This window comes from Sciurus vulgaris (assembly GCF_902686455.1).
Source record: "Sciurus vulgaris genome assembly, chromosome: 2".
NCBI classification, from domain to species: domain Eukaryota; kingdom Metazoa; phylum Chordata; class Mammalia; order Rodentia; family Sciuridae; genus Sciurus; species Sciurus vulgaris.
Genome location: NC_136462.1, coordinates 123245697 through 123267426, shown reverse-complemented (window position 1 = coordinate 123267426; position 21730 = coordinate 123245697). Strand labels below are relative to the sequence as shown.

The 21730-nt window shown below is 41.4% G+C and overlaps 1 protein-coding gene across 5 annotated transcripts in view; it reads left to right on the top strand.

Annotated features, from left to right (window-relative positions):
* The window catches only part of TMEM266 (transmembrane protein 266), a 116088-nt gene that overhangs the window by 25727 nt on the left and 68631 nt on the right, over positions 1-21730 (top strand). For 3 of the 5 annotated variants that reach the window (XM_079128880.1, XM_079128886.1, XM_079128887.1), the window contains one exon: positions 19973-20106. In XM_079128880.1, coding sequence (XP_078985006.1) covers positions 20069-20106 — 38 coding nt within the window. In that variant the 5' untranslated portion in view covers positions 19973-20068. Of the gene's footprint in view, positions 1-19073; positions 19161-19972; positions 20107-21730 lie in introns of those variants that run through there. The other 2 variants (XM_079128888.1, XM_079128889.1) reach the window with 2 other exon arrangements.

The following is a 21730-nucleotide window of genomic DNA, read 5'->3' as shown; positions in this document are numbered from 1 at the left end:
GCAGGGAGATTTTTGTCAATCAGAAATGAGTTTCAGAAATGCTGCGGTGGTTTTTCCTTTGGGGCATCTACATGTCAGGAGCAGAACTAACAATAGATCTGAGGCTCCAGGAGGGTCCTGGACTGCAAATAAGGACATAGGGTCATAAGGAAGGAGACTTGTTAAAATCATCATCAATGGAAGTGTATGAATGAAGCAGAAATAGGAGCTAAAAATAGAATCCTGGAAACCTTGACATTTAAAGGGCAGGAGGGAGCAAGGAGCCCTTGAAGGAATCTGAGGAGATATTAAAATGTCGTTTCATAGAAGCCAAAGAAGGGGAAACTGATTCAGGTGCTGTCAAGTTCAGATCAGAAAGAGCTGCTTCCTCACCACTTCCTCTTGCAAGCCCCTCCAACTCCTTGACCCCTCCCCATGGTACTGTAATGTTTGTCCTGCAGGTGACCAGAGACCTCTCCAGATCAGTGACCTATTCAACCTCCCTACATTATTTGACCAGCCCTGAAATTTTCTCCCATAAACCTTTGGGTCTCTAAAAGGTCTTTGTTACCCTCACATCACTTCACCAGGGTTCCTCTTCCTGCTTCCTGAACATAATCATTCCCCTGGGGTTCTGTCCCCTTTTTTTCTTTCTGCATCCATTGATGTGTCTTCTAGTGGTGACACCTCTGTCAGGGACTGAGACTGCCAATAAGTAAAACACAGACCTGGCTTCCCAGGAGTCGATAGTGTATCATAGAGGGAGACGAAAACACATAGCAGCAATGCAGTATGAAAAATTAAGCCTGGTGACAGTGGGACCTGCCTGTAAGCCCACGATCCAGAAGGCTGAGGCAGGAGGATCACAAGTTCGAGGCCAGCCTAGGCATCTTAGCAAGACCCTATCTCAAAATAAAAAGGGCTAGGGATGCAGCTCAGTGGTAGAGTGCCCCTGGTTTTAACCCCCAGTACTGGGAAAAAAAAAAAAATAAGGTTTTCTGCAGGGTACTGGAAATATTAAGGTAACAACTGTGCCTGAAAAAAGTTAGGAAAGAAACAGAGTCATAGACACAGTCCTTAAAGAGCTCAGTCTGGTACATCCCCCGGGAGTGCCCTCTGCCTACCATGATCACCTTCTTAAGGCTTTTCGTGACCCCTAGCCCACCTGATTTCCCCCTTTTTTCTAGTTCTTTGTTTTGTTTTTTGATTGTTTGTTGTGCTAGAGACGGAACCCAGGGCCTCACACGTACTAGGCAAGTACTCTACTACTGAGCTACATTCCCAGCATGGTTTATTTTTTAATTGACATAAAAATTATACATATTTATGGTATACAACATGATGTTTTAAAACCTGAATACATTGTAGATTGGCTAAATCAAACTAATTAACATAAGCATTACTTCACATGCTTATTTTTTTGTGGTGAGAACATGTAAAATCTACTTTCTTAGCAATTCTCAAGTATCTAATATATTATTATGACCTATAGTCATCATGTTGTCCTCCTTTCTCCTTCTCCCCAGTCCTGTCCTCCAGTGGATTCTCTTGGATAAGAGTTCAGTTGTGCATATTATCTTCCCAACACACCACACACTAACAGGGACAAGAAGCATACTCTGCTTTCACTTCATCTAGACCAGTAGTGTCCAATACAAATAAAACATAAGCCTTGTGTGCAATTTAAAAATGTTTAGTAGCCCTGTAATCCCAGCCGAGGAAGGCTGAGGCAGGAGGATCACGATTTCAAAGCCAACCTCAGCAACTTAGTAGGTCCTAAGTAACTCAACAACACTCTGTCTCTAAATAAAATGTAAAAAAGGGCTGGGGATGTGGCTTAGTGGTTAAACACCACAGGGTTCAATCCCTGGTACCAAAAAAAAAAAAAAGAAAAGAAAAAGTTTAGTAGCATATTAAATACTAAAACAAATTTAATACATTTTATTTCACCAGTGTATTCAGAATATTATTTCAATATGTCATCAATGTAAAATTATTAAGGAGATGTTTTGCTTTTATTTGTGCTAGGTCTTCTATATCAAGTGTATATTTTACATGTATAGCACATTTCAGCTGGATAAACTACATTTCAAGGGCTCAGTAGACACATGGCTTGTGGCTTCCATATTGGAGTAAGTAGCTCATGCAGGGCACAACATCTGAGCATCTCTTATGGGGTGCTTTCCATTTACCTCTGATCCTCAGCACCCTTATTAAAAAGGAATTGCCCCATTTTCTAGATGAGAAAATAGTAATGAGTTGCTTGTGCCCAACAAGTAAGGCACAAAGCTCAAATCTATAACCCAAGTCTGAGTTCAAAGCCTGTCCTTAAAAATATATTTGAGCTGGAAGCTTCTTTAGAAAATTACCCAAACTTTTGCTCCATAAATATCACCTGTTCCCAGCACCTATTCACATATCACCCATGTCCTAGGGGTTCAAATATTTGAATGGATGAATCTGGTCTCACTTTATAGATGTGCACACTGAGATCCAGAAAGGGAAGAAAAATGGTCTAGATCACTCAAGAGAGGGAAGTCTGGGCCTAGAACCCTCCTTGCTGGTTCCCACTGTGATGTTCTTATCGTGTGCCCTTGTGTCCAACAATTGATCAGCCCCAAGAAACCACAGGAGTTTGGCACTTGAAGGTTTCTTTGTATGGAGAGGAACCTATTTTAGCAAGTACCCTCTCCCCTGTGTCCACAATCTCAGGACATGCCAGAAATCTTCCTTGCTAATTCCCTTCCCCTCTCCTTACTCTGTCTGCTCAGCAACCTACAGGGTGGGTAGAGCAACTGAGCCTAGCTATGTGATGAGGAGCCCAGGTCTCCAACTGAAGCGCACGGTGTGTGGGCACCACCCCCAGCTTCCATCTCAGGGTCATGCTCCATCGTGACGACTCGAGCTGTTTCCCTGGCAGGAGGGCAGCACGACTCTCTAGGAGGGTCACATTGACCAGCATCCAGTGGCTGCCTGCCATGCCTGGATGCCTGGCACCAGAGCCCCATTACTGAGGCACCCTCAGGCTTGCTCAGGGCCCAGCCAGTCAGCCTCCTCCTGACAGGGTTGTAAGAAATGTCACAGATTATCAAAGCTTAGAATTGAAAGAGAATTTAAAGATCATGCATCCCAGCACTTTTAAAACTATAGTGTCCTACAAACCTCCTGGGGATCTTGGTAAAACAGATTTCTGGTTCATCCTGTCTGGGATGGGATCTGAAAATCTGTGTTTCTAACAAGCTCCCAGGTGATGCCAATGCTCCTACTGGTGCAGGGACCACCCTTTGGAAAGTAGGGCCTAATCCATCCCTGTCAGCCTTCTGTTGTAGGTGAGAAGACCGAGGGGTGCTTGTGTTGAGGTGTGTAATTAAAGTCACATTACAGTGCCCCTATAGTGCTAACTGTATTTACCACCTGTAGAATTCTCTGGCATTTATCAGAGGCCACTTGCATCAATATCTCTGTCTTCCAACTAGACCGTGAGAAGCAAGGATGGATCTTTTTCTCCTGCAGATCTCTCTTGGTCCCACCTAAGAAGCCACATGAGCTATGTAAAGCACATCAGCTAGGGCTAGGACCGTTGGGACTGTCTTTATGGCAGGTGCTGCTGGGATCAGAAACATAATGAGGTGAACCCCAGTTTGGGTCCAGAAAGACCTCGGTGGGAACCGGACCTGAATAGCAAGGTGAGGATTGAAGTGAAAAGCTCATGGTGCAGGAGTTAGTGAGGCCCCAGAGAGTTATACTGAGTCATTCTGGACTCAGTCCGTGGAATGAGAGAGAAAGATGCTGGCTCACCTCATCACCTTATGCCCAGGGCATATGACAGGGGCAGTGTGATTGCTTTTCAAGCAAGGGGCCAGTCCCAGCTCTGAGCATCTCCAAGGACCCTAACTTTTGTTGAATAAATATGCAAACCAAAACATATTAACCAAACATTTAAAGATTCCGCATGGTCAACAATGATTACACACTTGCTAGCACACTTCAGAAGTGGCAGTGGCAGGTCTTTGAGTTAAATATTGGCTTCTCTTTTGATGCTAGTGAATTGGGTTCTGTTCAAGGCACATGTATAGCCAGGCACAAACCCACAGACAGACCACCAAACAGGATTTCCCAGAAGTGCTAGAGGTCAAATATATCAAGTCAGCCTGTCTGCAGTGGTAGTTATTTTCCCAAAAGAGAGAGGGGGAAAAAAAAGTGATGAAAAGACAAGCCGTAACTTGGGAGAAAATACTTGCAAAACATATCTAATAAAGAACTTGTGGCTCAAAAAAAAAAAAAAAAAAATAGGAAGACAAACAGCCTAATTAAAAAGATCTGAAAGATACCACTGAATTAATATATAGATGTTGAATAAGCATGGAGAAAGATGCTCAATATCATTTGTCATTGGGGAAATGCAAATTAAAATGAGATACTACTACACACTTATTAAAATTGTTAAAATCTGGAACACTGCTAACATCAGATTCTGACAAGGATGTGGAACAACAGGAACTTATTCATTGCTGGCAGGAATTCAAAATGGTACCGCCACTTTGGAAGACAGTTTGGCAGTTTCTTGCAAAGCTAAACATAGTCCTACCGTATGATCCAGCAATCACATTCTTTGATATTTACCCAAATGATTTGAAAACTATGTCCACACAAAAGCCTGCACATGGATGTTTATAGTTGTAATTGCACAAAACTAGAAGTGACCAAAATGCCCTTCAATTAATGAATGGATAACTGTAGTACATTAATTCGATGCGATATTGAGCAGCAGTAAAGAGACAGGAGCTAGCAAGTCACCAAGAGATATGAAGTTAAATGCACATTATTAAGTGAAAGAAGACAATCTGAGAAGGCTACATATTATATAATTCCACTTATAAGATGTTCTGGAAAAGGTATCAGACAGTAAAAAAGATCAGGGATTACCAAACATTTTGGAAGGGCAGACGGAAATAGACATGAGAAAGAGGGGATTTTTAGAGCAAATAGTTTTCTGGAAAAAAGGGGGATTGTTAGAACTAATAATTTTACTCTCCTGAATGATAACTCTGATGGTGAATACATGACATTATGGGTTTGTCAAAACCCATACAACTGAATACATAGAGTGAACCCTAATATAAACTATGAGCTTTAGTTAATAATGTATCAATATATTGGTTCATCGGTATTAAAAATTGTACCACACTAATGCAACATATTCACAATTGGCGAAAATGTAGAAGGCAAAGAAGGTGGCATATGGGAATGCTCTGTGCTTTCTAATCAATTTTTGTTGCAAACCTAAAGCGTCTATAAAAGTTTTTGCTGGGCACATAATGCCTGTAATCCCAGTGGCTCAGGAGGCTGAGGCAGGAGGATCGAGAGTTCAAAGCCAGTCTCAGCAAAAGCAAGGCACCAGAATGGGACTGGGGATATGGGTCAGTGGTCAAGTACAACTGATTTCAATCACCCTGTACCAAAAAAAAAAAAAAATTTTTTTCACTTAGTTTTTTAAACATGTTATTGACTTCCAAGGGAAAATGCTCCACCATATTTCTCCTTAGGTGTAAAGATGACCTTGTACATTTGCTGCTGATGGGTCTTCCAACCCAGCTGTCCCCAGGACAGTATCAACTTGTTGAAAACTGTCCTTTGAGTTATATTATTGAGGAATGCTTTTTTTAAATTCACAAAGCACACTTACGAAGCTATCCAAGGGCCTTGCATTATTTTCCTGTCTTTAGAAAGCCACTGAACTAAATCTGGCAGGTAGAAATATACCTGAGAGATTGCTTTTTTTAATTTGCTGATTGCGAACCCTGACCTGAAGGGATGTATAACCTAGAGTAGCTGGTACATGAGTGTAAGGCTGAAAAGTAATTCATACCTTTGAGAGAGGGACAATTGAAGTGAGCAGAAGAGAAAGGAAAGATGTCTCCTCCCATTGTCCCCAGATGGAAGCAATGACCCTGGATTAGAGAAAGTTGAATTCAAGACTCTTTTCCATATTTCCCCATTGTTGAACTGATCAGGGTCTTTTTTTTTTTTTTTTTCCTACCAGGGATTGAACCCAGGGGTGCTTAACCACTGAGCCACATCCCCAGTTCTTTTTATATTTTATTTAGAGACAGGTTCTCACTAAGTTGCTCAGGGCTTCACTAAGTTGCTGAGACTAGCTTTGAACCCGCGATCCTCTTACCTCAGCCTCCTGAGCCGCTGGGATTACAGGCGTGCGCCACTGCACTGGGCCCTAATCAGGGTATTGATGCACAAATTTGACAGTGTGTAAATCTTTTTCGTTGACAAGCTCTTATTAAATTGATTGTGTATCTTACATTGATGACTTCTTAGAGACAAGGCATGTGGTGGTAACAGTAAAAATTCCTCACATGTTATACTACTCTGTCATGCAGGATCAAGTGATATATGACAAAGTGCCTGAGATGGATCAGTCAGACATTTTCATTTACTTGTGGCAAAACTGGGTTCTGACTCAGGAGTTTGCCGGCTTCACCTCTGCTTTGTCTAAGGCCATTTTCACACCCACCTCCCATGTAGTCTGTGTTGCTTATTAAGAGCGCCCAGGTGGGCATTCTGACCAGTTTGCATCTTAGAGTGGTTTTATTGTGTTTTGGGGATCTGTATGCAAACCCTGGTGAGAATACATCTGCAGTTTTGGATTGAGAGCAGATAAGAAAGGGCCTGGAATTTCTGAACATGAAAAAGGATTTTCTAAGGAGACAGGCTGAGAATGACGATCAGTCCACAAGAAGGTAGGAAGAAGGAGAGGGAACTGGAGTGAACTCGGTCCTTGTGGTGTTTCTGAAATTAAGGAGACCCTGATTATGGTTCTTGAGAGAGGAACATGAAAGTAATGGTGATATGAGGTAGGATGGTTAGGCGAGTGTTCCTCAGGTGGTCAGTCACCTGGCTACTCAAGGACATTCTGTTCTGGGCCTCCTTGATCAGAATCACTAGGGTGGCCCAGGAATTCAAATTCTCAGGCCTGCTGCTGCTAGAGCCACCGAGGACACCATTGGTCTCAAGGCCAATGGCCAAAGCTCTCTTAGTGCCTCTGCCAGGCACCGGTCCAGCATAAGACCCACTCACCACATCTGTGGGAAGAACCCAGTCTTTTTAGTAGTTGTGTGGCCCACACTGACTCATCCTGCCTCTATCTTGGCACACCTTCCTCTGTCCCATCCAGCTGGCATTCAGCACATGTCCTCTTCCACCGTATTCACATCTTACTGCCTTCGGCCCTCCACTGTAAGAGTGAGACCCGAGGGCAGGGATTGTAAGATGGCCTTACACCCCACCATCACTGTGTTGAGGTTCACATTCCTACCATCTCTGCAGATGCCAGTTGCCTGAGGAGTCCTAACCAGTAGTGTAGTTGTCAGCAGTGAGAGACCTTGGCTTGCTTTCTCTCCAGTCATTACCCTTTGAGAAATGACATTGTTTAGAACGAACTGAGATCCTTGTAGCAACCCCCGAGATTTGTGTAGAGCATTGTCACATCACAGCATCATGCAGGGGACAGGTGTGAGTTGGGGGCTCCCCAAAAGATCTAGTTTTCTAAAGAGAGGTGCTGGTGAGTGGCACTTCCCCAGGTCCTAAGTGAAACCAGGCTGTGCCTGATGCCAAGGGGCATTGCGCCACTAATGTTCAAACAGGACAGGGGCCAGTGCTTGACCCTTGCACTCACGCAAGGACCTGCAATCTATAAGAGATTGTCAGGAAATTCTGGTGTCACTTTTCTAAAAGTTTCTAGTAACAGGCACTGCCCTCCATATTGATAGGCTTGTTGTTGAAAGAGAATGTCTCTTCCTAAAGTGCTCCTCCTTTGGTAATGATTTTGATTTGGTTGGCCAGACTCTTATCACATTTAAGCCTGCCATATCTCACCCACTCTCATTGCCAGTATGTGTATCCTGGAGTGTGCGAAGGGAAAGGCCCTGGAGGAGACCCGGGAACTGGTTATGGGGTTGGTTTAGTTGGGGAGTTAGGGTTTATGACACAAGGAAGAAAATAGGATCTTCAGGGAATTGGCTGTTGCTGAAACAATTTGTGGAAATTTTGTGATGAGGGTAATTCCTAAGCCAACAAAGCATTCTCTTTTGGTATAAGGATGTCTATTACTACATTTGGTTTTACCACTACCTTCCATTTTTTGGTTTTCACCCCAGTGCTCCACAATAACAGGAAACAACTAAGAAACTATGTGGGCTTGTCTGGTCCACAACAGCTTGTGATGGATTAAGACAGTCTCCCTCGAAAAGGAACTTTCATACTATGCTAGGGACTGTGGACATTTGGAAAGCAATTTTGTTTTAACTATTAAAATTTAAAGTGCACACTCTTTAGCCCAGTAATGCCACTACTGGGACTTTATCCCATATAAGTAAAAAATACCAGAACATAACAAAATGTTTACAAGCATTTTTCACAGTGGCAAAACAAACAAACAAACAAAAAAACTAAAAATAAACTGGGTACGAGCAGGGAAATTGTTAACTAAATTATGCAGCATTCATACCATGGGATATAATGCAGTTATTAAGGAAAGAATAGATTAGAATTTTCCTACTTAACTTAGGAGGGGGGATTCCTACAAGATATTGTTGAATGGAAAAGTCAAAAGCAGGTAAGAGCTGGGCAGAGTGGCACATACCTATAATCCCAGTGGCTCAGGAGGCTGAGACAGGAGGATCATGAGTTCAAAGCCAACCACAGCAAAAGCAAGGTACTAAGCAGTTGAGTGAGACCCTGTTTCTAAATAAAATACAAAATAGGGCCAAAAAAAGCAGGTAAGTAAGAGCAGCATACATTTTTAAATATAAAATAAACAATGAAATATTTATTCATAGTTTTATGAGCACAAAGAAAAGGAAGATACAGTCAGGTTGTTAACATTGGTTTGTTCAAGTTCACGTATATGTTGGGTGAGGCCAACAATGAGGCCATAAGGGGGAAGCAGATACAAAAGGAAAAAGACCCCACTAAAAACATGAGTTTTATCACCAGTTTATATCAAGTTATACATGTACATGTGTATATATGTATGAATTAAGAAATTAGAAAAAAATGTGAGTTGTTGTGTGCTATGGGAAAGGATGTCCAGCTTTATGTTGCTGAGTGATGAAAGCAAATTGTAGGGCTAATTTTATTTTGTTAAACACAAACTCACGAAAATTAGCCTGTTTTTAAGAGGGCATGCTTGCATAATCCTGAGCAAGGATTTCAATATGTGAGTATTGACACAGGGACCTAAAGAGTTGGAGTGCAAAAGGGGGTGGGGGAGGGGTGGGTTACAATAGAGAGTGGGAAGAGATTTAGCTAAAAATACATATCCTTCACAAACTCTGTCAAAAACTCAGAGGGCTCAAAAAAAAAATCTTCTTTATTATTTTATTTTATCTTATTTTGTTTTTTTGGCACTAAGGATTGCAACAGTGGTGCTCATACCATTGAACTACACCCCAAGCCCTTTTATTTTTTTATTTTGAGACAGAGTCTGGCTAAATTGCTGAGGCTGGCCTTGGACTTGCAGTCCTCCTGCTTCAGCCTCTCAGCTCACTGGGATTACAGTGGTGTGCCATGGAACCCAGACCAAATCTTTCCTTAACAGATGACTGAAGGAAGAAGGAGGTATGTCTCCTAGTGTGAGGAAGCATTCAGAGCTTAACCAATTCTGTCCTGTAATCCTAGATGTGGAACACTTATAAAACCTTAAATATGGTATAGAGTATATACTATATAATTGTATAATAATATATATTGTTAACATAAGTTCTAGATTGTAATTCCCAACCCATTTTAAAGCACCTGTGTCAACTCTGTTGAAATAGTCACAGAATTGAAACTTGGGACTCAATGGGTTAATATTTATACAGACATTTTCAACTTTCAAAACACTCCTCTGTTTTACTATTCTCAGGGTTTTTATGGTTTTTTGTTTGTTTGTTTGTTTTTGCATTTCTTTCTCTGTATCTCTCTCCACCACTATCCCACGAGTTTCTTGAGTACTGTGACCATGTGTCTTATTTATCTTGATAACCTGAATGTTTAGTATAGTCCCCAGAAGGTAGAAGGTGTAAACAAATGACTTGAAGAATGAATTTTTTAAAAGAGAAAAAAAAAAAAAAACCAAAATCTCTTATTTAGCTCATGAATCTGTGGTCTGTGATCTAAGCTGGTGCAGTGACAGCTCTTCTGGTGTTGGCTGAGCTCACTCACATGCTTGGGGGACAGCTGGCTATTGACTGCCCTTGACTGGGGTGACCAGGGCAACCATCTTCCTCCAGCAGGCAGCCTGACATGCAGTTGTGGTGATGGAAGAGGTACAAGAGAGAAAGGGCAAGGCTGATCACAGAGTGCTTTTGTGTTTGTTGACAATCTGCTTAAAGCAAAGCAAGTCATGTGGCTAAGTCCAGGGATAGGGTAAAAGGGCAATGAAAAATTTCATGACAGAGGGTACTGAAACATGCAAGTAAGAAATGGGGTCATTTTTACAATCGTACCATGCTTCATATTAGAAGTATTGAAGAGCTGGGCACAGTGGCACACTTCTGTAAACCCCAGGCTGAGGCAGGAGGATCCTGAGTTCAAATCCAGCCTCAGCAACTTAATGAGATACTGAGCAACTTAGTGAGACCCTGTCTCTAAGTAAAATACAAAAGGGCTGGGGATGTAGCTAAATGGTTAAGCACCTTTGGGTTTAATCCCTGGTACAAAAAAAAAAAAAAAAAAAAGTATTGAAGAAAGAGGACTTTTATCAAAAATAGTCATTTGTCTAGTGCCAGGTTGAATTTAAGGGAAAAGTTAATTATATCTGGGCTCCTAATGTATTTTATTGAACATCATGTACGGCAGAAGACTGCCTTGAAGAATTGAGGAGTCCTTTAAAGATGGCATTTATACTTAAGGTTTGCTTCATGGGGGTTGGAAAAGGGTAGCTTAGCCTTTGCAGCCCAAATTGTTGGTGGTTCCCAAAGTCATAGCTATTCAAGTTCCACAGAAGCCCTGCAGGATTCTGGAAGGAAAGCACATCAGGTTGGGGTTGAGAAATGCCTGCTTGCTGGGTGGCATTATTTTCTGCCTAGGCCAGCCGGGGCATGGAGCCAATGAATCTTTTGTCTCAGCAGGGTCACATGGTATGTTCAGCTTAGGAAGTGGTTGTTAGGGAATTTAAAGAAGCTCAATGTTGGAAAAAAGAAATTGAAGAGAAGGGAAGAATTATGATAATGGTTCTCTTGTTTCTCATCTCAAAATACCTGAACACTTTTGGGTGGTTTCATCTAGTTTTATATGATCTTTTTTTATTTTTTTATTTTTATTTTTTATTTATATATGTGTGTATATATATATACATATACATATATGTATGCATTTAGTTGTTAATGGACCTTTATATTATTTATTTGTTTGTTTGTTTGTTTGTTTGTTTATTTATTTATGGTGCTGAGAATCAAACCCAGTACCTCACACATGCTAGGCAAGCTTTCCACCACTGAACCACAACCATAGCCCTTATATTTTTATTTTATTTTATTTTTTGGTACCCAGGGATTGAACTCAGGGGCACTCAACCACTGAGCCACATAGCCAGCCCTTTTTCTGTATTTTATTAGAGACAGGGTCTCACTGAGTTGCTTAAGGCCTCGCCAAGTTGCTGAGGTGGGCTTTGGACTCGCAGTCCTCCTGCCTCAGCCTCCCCAGCTACTGGAATTATAGGCGTGTACCACCACAACCAGCTCAAATATTTAATCTTTATACCTGGCAGTTTTATGTGATCATGTTTTGTGCTTCTCTGGCTTTGTGAGACTGGTAGTAACTGACAGACTGCATTAAGTGGTCACTGTGTAAGTGAAGAAGAGCTAAAACTAGAAAGTTAGAGGGGTCTGAAGGAGACCCTGCTGCACCTAAAAAGAGCCACTGTGGGCTCTTTGGTCACTTGTTTAGCAGGTCTGCAGTGAAGAAATTTGCAATAGACTGGAGATTGGAGCAGGAGAATGCTTTGGCACATGATTGATTTTCTTCATTTTAGCTTCTTGTTCATTGCGCAAGGTATTCATGGGTCAAGGCAACAACAGGGATGACCTTGTGCTGTTGTAGAGACACCTTCTCACTTAGCACAAGAAACCCAGCCTTCTCCTCCCAGGGGCATGAACATCAAACTGAGTATCCAATTAAACCTCACATGCATGCAATGCAATCTTCAAATAAAATGGCCCAGGATTTTTTTTAAGAGCACATCCTTCAGATTTTCTACCAGCCACTCCAACATTTGTCCAGTCTTGTTTGAAGGCTTGGAAAGCTTACTCAGCTGAGTCTCAGAACACATTAGAAGTGTCTGAACAGGGTCTGACAGACAATGATGATCTAGGCAACAGCTCCTTCCTACATCTTCCTTGCTGTGGGAACTGAGATTATGTTAATGGAAACAACATGCCCATCCCCCCAAAATGAATCATGACTGGTCTTGGCTCTCACAGAATTCCTAACCCCCTTGGCAAGCTACCAGTTGTCCCACTCTCCTTTGCCGCCATGTGACCATGTGACACAGCTCTGCCCAGAAAAACATCAGGAGACGTTGCTGGAGAGTTTAGAAAGAGAATACCTATTATCTTTTTTGGAAGCTGGTGTGAGAATGTGCAAGCTGGGACTTCAGCAGCCATTCTGCAAACACAGAGTACCAAGCATGAGAAATGCTTGACATACAAGATAGAAGAACAGAAGGATGAAAAGAATTTGGTTTCTCCATACACTGAAACCTATAAAATATCGATGTAAGAGATTGTAGAAGACACAAGTAAATGGAAAGATTTCCTGTGTTTATGGATTAGAAGAATATTGTTAAAATATCTTTAGAACCCAAAGTCATATCTACACATTCAACATAATCCAATCAAAATTCCACTGGATTTTTTCACAGACATAGGAAAAAAATCTAAAATACACATGGAACCACAAAAGACTCCAAGGGCTCGGGAGATAGCTCAGTCGGTAGAGTTCTTGCCTTGTAAGCATAAGGCCCTGGGTTCGATCCCCAGCACCCAAAAAAAAAAAAAAAAAGAAAAGAAAACAAAAGACTCCAAATAGTCAAAGCAATCTTGAGAAAGAAAAACAAAGTTGGAGGCATCATACTTCCTGATTTCAAATTATATCACAAAGCTGTTGTAATCAAAACAGTATGATACTAGTATAAAAACAGACACAGAGACCTGTGTGATACAGCAGAGAGCCAGAAATGAATCCATGCATATATAGTCAACTGATTTTTCAATAAAGGGTGCCAAGCAAACAATAGACTCTCAATAAATGGTGTTGGGAAAACTGGATACTCACATGCAAAAATTTTCTAAATGAAATTGAACCCTTACCTTATATTGCACACAAAAAATCTATTCAAAATGAATTAAAGACTTAAATGTTAATATGTGTTGGCAAGGATATAGAGAAAAGGGAACTTTTGTCCACTGTTGATAGAAATGTATGTTAGTACAATGAGTATGGAAAACCAATAAGGAAAAATTAAAAATAAAACTGCCATATGGTCAATGCCATTTTTGTGTATATATCCAAAGGAAATAAAATCACTATCTTGAAGCATTATTTGTACTCCCTTATTCACTGCAGCATCATTTACAATAGCCAAGATATGGAAATAACTAGAGGCTCTATATTAGTCAGCTTTCTGTACTATAACAAACACCTGAAGTAATCAATTTATAAAAAGAAAAGGTTTATTTTGGCTCATTGTTTTCTAGGTTGCACTCCATGATCAGGCAGACCCATTCCTTTTAGGTCTCTGGATAGGGAGCTGAATGGTAATGGTGAGGAGCACATGATGGAGCAACTTCTTCCCTCATGACAAGGAAGTAAAAGGAAAAGGAAGGGGCCAGGATCCCACTGTCCCCATTTGAGGGCCTGCTCCCCAGTGACCTAAAGATGTCCCACTAGGCCCCACCTCTTAAAGGCTCCACAGTCTCAGAATAGTGCCACCCTGAGGATCAAGCCTTCAACACATGAGCCTTCAGGGGACACTTAACATCCAAACTGTATACATTTATAATCTCCAGCCTTCACCAATAGATGAATGAATAAAGAAAATGTGATGCACACACATACACAAATGGAATATTATTCAGGCTTTAAAAAGAAGGAAATCTTTCCACTTGCAACCAGATAGATGAACCTTGAAGACATTATGCTGAGTGAAATATGCCAGGCATAGGAAGCCAAATACTATACCATCTCCTTGGGTATGAAATCTAAAAACAGTGTTGAATGGGGTAATGAAGATGTGAATGGTGGTTACCAGGGACTGGGTGATGAGGCCAAAGAAAAGATGCTGGTAAAAGGGTGCAAATCTTCAGTTATAAAATGCTAAGTCCTGGAGACCTAAAGTATATCATGGTAACCAATAATGGCTAATGATAATGTGTCATATACTTGAAATTTTTTTTTTTCCAATGCGGGTGGGAAAGGGAGCTGGCTATACTTGAAATTTGATTAGAGTAGATCTCAAGTGTTCTCATCACCACTAAAAAAAAAAAAAAGTAATTTTGAGGTGATAGTAATGATAATTAGCTAGATTGTGATAATCACTTCACAATATATAACATATATCAAAATATGGGGGGTTTTTGTTGTCTTCTTGAGATGGGGTGCTCCTGTGTTGCTCAAACTGACCTTGAACTTCTGGGCTCAAGGGACCCTCTCACCTCAGCTCTGAGTAGTTGAGACTACAGGCTGGCACTACCATGTACAGCTCAGAACTGTGTGTTTTATACCCTAACTTATACAATTTTTCTTTGTCAGACATAGCTCAATAAGGTTGAGGGGAAAAAAGAGTGTGGTCCTTGGTATTGTTGATCCACTGCTCTGGTCTTGGAATCACCTTCCTGCAGTCCCCCTGTTAGAAAGATGAGGACTGTCTTTATTGCCTCAACCATGGGAGGGATTCCATCACTTGCAAACAAAAGCACTCCTGGCTGACACAGCGCCTCCCTGGTTCTATAGCCTGGCCAGAGTAGGTTCTGTTGGTCACTTCACAGAGCGGCTTTGCAACCAGTTACCTTCATCTGCAAAGGAAGGATAAAAATGCTTACTTGATCTCAAACAAACTCTGTTTCAGGAGATCAGTGTGGTCTGTGCATCAGCAGCTCAGTATCCTCTAGAGATCTATTAGAAACATAACTTTTAACCTCCCACCCCAGCTGTACTAAATTAGACATTTCATGGGTGAACTGAGCATTGCAGGTTTTAATAGGTCCCCAGGACTTGAGAAGGGTCAAGTGGATTGGCTGCAGGTCAGAAGCACGTGGGGCACCTAACAGACTTCTCAAACTCTACCTACAGGATTCTGATCTGTATTCTGTATCTGCATTCTGCAGTGCTGCAATGGTTCTGTATCTGCATTCTGCAATGCACCCTATGACTTTGTATTTACCAAAAGGTCAGAGTAAAACCAGACGTGAGACCCAACAAAATGGGTATGAAAGAAGGTCATATATGCCAAGGGGCTATCACTCAAGCAAGGGATAAGGAATGGACTTGGGGGCCTCCAGGGGCAGGGGAGCTGAATTAAGGTTTTTTTCACCTGTAGATGAGAAAATCAAATATTTGGTCTTAGCAGCCCTGAGAGTCGCCAACTCGGGAAGGTTAGACCTTGCAGACCAACAAGCAAATATGGAATTAGTGAATGTTAAGACCAATGAACTTCTCAACGCATGAGCAACAAGAGGAAGAGACTGTTGTTTTACTAATGTTGATAAAGCAGCCTCATCACACACAAGAGCCAGACCCGGTTTATCCAAAGCAGGTTTTCTCTTCTACTCTTACCAGGTTTATGAGGCAGCAGGTTTGCACTTCAGATGTTCATTTATAGAGTGCTAGACGACACCTGCTTTGTGCGGGGCTCATGCTTTGGGGGTGGTTTTGTTTGGAAAATATTATTTTAAAATAACATACAGGCTAAGCATTCCCATCATCTTCAGGCATTTTGCCTTCTAAAAATGTGCAGCTTGTTAAGGATCAAAGCCTCCAGTGGAAGCAGCTACTCTCTGGTAATGTGATTTTGCCCTCTCTCCTCCCTTACCTTTTCCCTTCTCCTGGAAACAAGGGAAAGAAGGAAGTTGTGGGGGTTTCTTCCCCACACCCCTGTCTCCCTTCCAGGAAACTGCTGCCCCTTCAGGACCTCTGCCCCCCATACAGCTGAGTGAGGGAGGGGATTCCGGTGCTGCCAAACAACAACCAAGAGCTCACTGATTACTTCAAAAGATGACAAGATACCAAGTCATTATTTTGAAAATCAGAAGATAAAAAAAGAAAAGTATAGCCAGCCCACCTATAATCCTAGCACTCAGGAGGCTGAGGCAGGAGGATCACAAGTTCAAAGCAGTTTCAGCAACTTAGCAAGAAGACCCTAAGCAACTTTGTGAGAACCTGTTTCAAAATAAAACATAAAAAGGTCTGGGGGTGTGGCTTAAGCGCTCCTGGGTTCAATCCCTGGTACTAAATAAATAAATAGGATGGCATCAAATTTAAAAAAGGAAAGTTAAGCTCTTATCCTCCTTTCCCTATATGAACTATACCTAAGGCTAATCTAATTGTTGAGGCAAAGTTTGTCTTCATAGAAGCTGATTGTGGAAGAGGGATACAATTAGAATATCACCATTTTGCATGTGGGAGGGAGAAAGAAGAAAGAGAGAGAGAGGGAAGAAAAAGGAGGAAGGGAATACATTTTAAAAAAACACCATTCTGCAAACTAGAATGAACCATCTAGGAAAAGATCATCAATGGCTGTTCATATCACAAAGAAAGAGACAAGAAGATATGGCATGTCACCTATAACACCCATAAAGGCTTGTGAGGAAATTTAAACTTGAATCTAGTTAAAGTCTACAGACTGATCAACATTTCCAGGAAATATAACGAATGGAGGACTGTCCTAAACACCACTAAAGGAGTACCATCACCACAATCCAGACTGTGGGAACTCTGTGACACCAATGATCCATTTTCCCAATATACTGCATGGGGAAAATGAGATAGAAGGGGAAACCTCCAGGTTAAATGAGATTCAAGAGTCATATTAACCAATCAAAATGTGTAGCTCTGTCAGACCCCTGATTGAACATCTAAAAAATTTTAGGACAAAACAGGGAAATGTGAACAAGGATATTTAATGATATTAAGAAAATACATTGACTTGGGGGCAATGATAGTTTTGTGGTATATCTTTCAAAAGGAGCCTTTGTCCCTCTCCTTAGGCTACATATTCAGACACAGATGAGTGATATGATATCTAGAATTTCTTTCAAAATAATCATGAGTGGTAGGGAGTGAGCAGGGATGTAGAGAAAACAAGACTACCATAAGCTGATAACTGAAGTCAGAAGGAGGGAAATGAAGGCCCTTTATACAACATTCTACAATAGTATATTTGACATTTTCCTTCTTAAAAGTAAAAATTAAAAATACATCATTTTAATTTCTACTGTTATACACACATTTTATATTGGCCATACTATATTAGTGTAATAGCCCATGTTTATCATTTACACATATAGATTTACCAGTTTTTACCTCTCTTCACTAGTTAGGGTATGCCAAAAGTTTGGATTTTGTATGTTTTAAAACTTACCTACCCAGCCAGACTGGAAGGTCTATGAACATAAAGACCTCCCTACTGTATCCTTCACAGGGCTAAAACTTTATTTAGCATCTCAAACACTTATTTGAAAATGCACGTTATTAAGACACCATTCCGGAAGCAGGTATTGCCCACCTGGTCTTCCAGTTGCAGTTATCGCCATGCTGACTTCGTTCAGTAGAGGTTACACAGGTCATATGATCAATCTTTAGACCAGGAAAACTTTTGGGGTTTTTGTTTGTTGTTTGTTGTTGTTTGGGTGATTGACCACTGAGCTACATCCCCAGACCTTTTTATTTTTTACTCGGATATAAGACCTCACTAAGTTGCTGAGGCTGGCCTTGAAATTTTGATCTTCCTACCTCAGCTCAGGAGTCACTGGGATTACAGGCATACACCACATGCCTGGCTCAAGACTGTTAACTTGAGAATTTATGAAGAGAGCAGGAAAAAAGTTGAGACTAAATAAAATATTTTAAAAATATTTTTTAGTTGTAGGTGGACACAATACCTTTATTTTCTTTATTTATTTTTATTTATTTTTTATTGTAAACAAATGGGATACATGTTGTTTCTCTGTACATGGAGTAAAGGCATACCATTTGTGTAATTATAAATTTACATAGGGTAATGTTGTTTGATTCATTCTGTTACTTTTTCCCTTCCCCCCCACCCCTCCCACCCCTCTTTTCCCTCTATACAGTCCTTCCTTCCTCCATTCTTGCCCCCTCCCTAACCCTAACCTCAACCCTAACCCTAACACTAACATTAACCCCTCCCACCCCCCATTATGTGTCATCATCCGCTTATCAGCAAGTTATTTATTTATTTTTATGTGGTGCTAAGGATGAAACCCAGTGCCTCACATGTGCTAGGCAAGCACTCTACCACTGAGCCACAACCCAGCCCCAAACTGCATTACCGAATGGAGAACTTTATAGACATTGTAAATTAACACACAATTCCAAATACTGTAGAGGAGATTCTGTTTCCTGTTTAGACCTCCTTACCAAGGTGACTAAGACAAGGTGGAATCCTATTGAGGTGTTACTACAAAGCATCTGTCTGGATTCTCCCTCGTGTTGTCCTGGATCCTTTGTCCCAGCTTTCTCCCTCCAGTATTTGATGGTTTCCTATTCTGGGTGGGGCCTTCTCATCTTAGAGAGTTTCCCATCTTCTATTTCCAGTTGCTTTGTGGTCAGGCTTCTTCGGTATTTTCTCAAGCATTTTGAGCTTGAACTCTCCTCCTAGTTACACAGACCTTAAGGGAGCTTCCTCCCTTTGCTCACGGACCATCCATCCCCTGGTAGGTCTCACTGTGGGAGCAGTTTTCCTCCCACGTGACACACCCATCCTCCCCCATGGTCTCTCTAATTGAACTGCCCTTGCCCGGGAGTTTCGGGATTGGGAGAATGGATTTTATCCTGCCTTGATTTCTTATAGGAGCATCGTTTGCAGTCAAGTGCAACTTACAAAAGAATGGCCCCTTGGAGTTACCCTACCCCCAATAACTTGTTCAAGATCACCCAGGAGCAGGGTATGTCTCCATCTGAGTACTTTCTGCTGGGATGTACTGTCTCCCAGAAGGCTTTTTGGTAGCACTGTCACATCAGTTGATAGAAAAGTATATTCTGTTTACCTAGGCCAAACTTTAGGAGGAAATCTTATATTCAGCTCTCCAAATGCTTTGGAATGTGCTCAGGTTCGACAGACTGCAATTTTAATTTATAAAAAGTTATAATTATGATAATTAAAAGCTAGCACTTATATAGCACTTACTATGTGCCAGGCACTGTTCTAAGTATCTTACATACATTGCCTCGTTTAGTTAGTTCTATTATTATCTTCATTTTATAGCTGGAGAAGCTGAGGACAGAGGGGTAAGTGGGAGTGAGGTCTGGCCCTAGGCAGTCTGGCTCCAGGGTCTGTCCTCTTAGCTGCTTTTCTGTGCTGCTTTTTTCAATACAGTCCCCACTGAGAAGAAGAAAGAAAAATCTAGAAGAACAGAGAGACAGAACTATAGCTCAGGCTGGGTTTGAGGGTGGGGGCAGAGCAGCTTAGTGAAAGAGCTGTGCATGAGAAACCAGAAAACCTGGGTCTCACCTGGCTCTTCCACTATCTTTGTGTAACAGAAAAGTCATTTTGTCCGTCTGGGCCTATTTCCTTGTCTCTTAAAAAAATGAAAATTATGCCTACTGTTGGATCTAGGGTTATTGGAAAAATCTATTCAACATTACTATGAAGAAAAGTGCTACATGGGAGAAAGTGCTAAGGATTCCCATTTTTAGACGAGCTTAGGAGGACTTTGATTGGCATCTGAAGGTAATAAGTTCCTATTTTTGTTTTCAGGGCACTATATTTGTATGTGTTTTGTAGAACCCACACTTGGAAATGCTGACAGCAGGCTTCGGGACAGCTGAGCCCCACTAGACACCAAGAAAACCCATGGCTCTGGTTGCATCTTTCAACATGACGGATCCACAGTAAGTACTGTTGGGAACTGCTCTCTGCATCCACAGTGTTGCTATAAACCTCCCATAAGACAAGGACCTTCTACTCCAGCAACCACTGTATACATTTGCTTTACCAGGAGGCCACAAAATATGGGGAAACCTTTCAAAAGTAAGCTCAACACGAGGTTGGGAAACACTTAAAGACATTAACAAAATGGGAATTGTAAGGAAATTTAGAAATCATGAGGAGGTTTTTTAAATAAGCAACAGAATTCTTAAGGGAGAATTGCTTTCAGTTCCCCAAACCTAAGGCACCACGTGGACCAACCACTTAACCTTGCCAAGCAACTCATTGGTAAAAACGCTAAGATGAGAATAACCTTCCTATTATTACACCACACTCTCCTGGCCTCTCTAGCTCTGGGCCTGGCTACTCAGTCATCTGCAGCATGAATCCATTATCTATGGTCACCATAGTGCTGAAGGATAGCTAACCTCAGTAGAATTAACAATAGATGATTATTCTGCACATATCTGGGGTGCAATAGATGATTATTCTGCACATATCTGGGGTGATAGCTCTGATCTTGCCTGGGCTCACCCTTGGATATGGGGCTGGACTGGCTGTCAGCTGATCTAGATGAGACCGGACTTTTCAACATGACTCATCTTTCAGTAGCCTGGGCTGATCACCCTCTGATGGTGGTGTTGGAGGGGCGAGAGCATAGGCCGAAATTCACAAATGCCTTTTCATGCCTCACTGGCATCATATCTGCTAATACCCCATTGTCCAAAACAAGTCACATGATGGAACACTGAATAAAAGGTTGGGGAAAATTATTCTTCCTCTTGAGAGGACAGGATGCAAAGTCAAGTGCCAAAGGTGTATGTTCAAGGAGGGATGAAGGATTACCTAACACATTTGGTCCACCACACTATTCTTCATACCCAAGGCCAGGGTATAGTTTTACTATCAGACCATGAACTGTGGGGCTTTCAGTCCTCTCTGCCAAGATGATCATTTGACCAAAGATGGTGCTGGTCCACTATGACCATTGGCAGATTGGGAATGGAGGGTGGGAAAATTAAGAAGGCAGAAGTACTTTGTTCCATGCTTCTTGGAGCCATAATCTATTAGTCTTAGAAACTCTCTAGCCCTCCTTGAACACCCACTGATTAGAAAGTTCTATTTGTACAGTCGAAAAATCCATAGTTTCCTTGAATAGTTTCAAAGAGAACAAATTCAATTCAGCAGCTACATTTTTGGAAACATCTGGAGGAGGTGGGATTCCCCCCAGAAAACACCCACACTTTTAGATCAGTTGTTGAGAAACATAGAAGCAGCACATCCTATGACTGTTCCGCCTAAAGATCTTGAGTCATTTTGTAAATGTCACACAATGATGAATACTATTATCTGTACTTGACAGGTAGCAAAAAGCAAAGGTTTAAATAAGACTTATAAAGGAGACTCAGGGCCTTGGGAATTACTTGGTGAATTCAGGCCCTCTGGGCAGCCTACCTGTGGCACTCAAATAAAAACCCCTACTTTTCCCTCCATTAATGTGGGTGATCCTAGAAAAATAGAAGTGGTCAGATTCATCTCTGAACTTCCTGGATAATGGCCACTGGGTGTCATTGTTTAGGTTTTAAT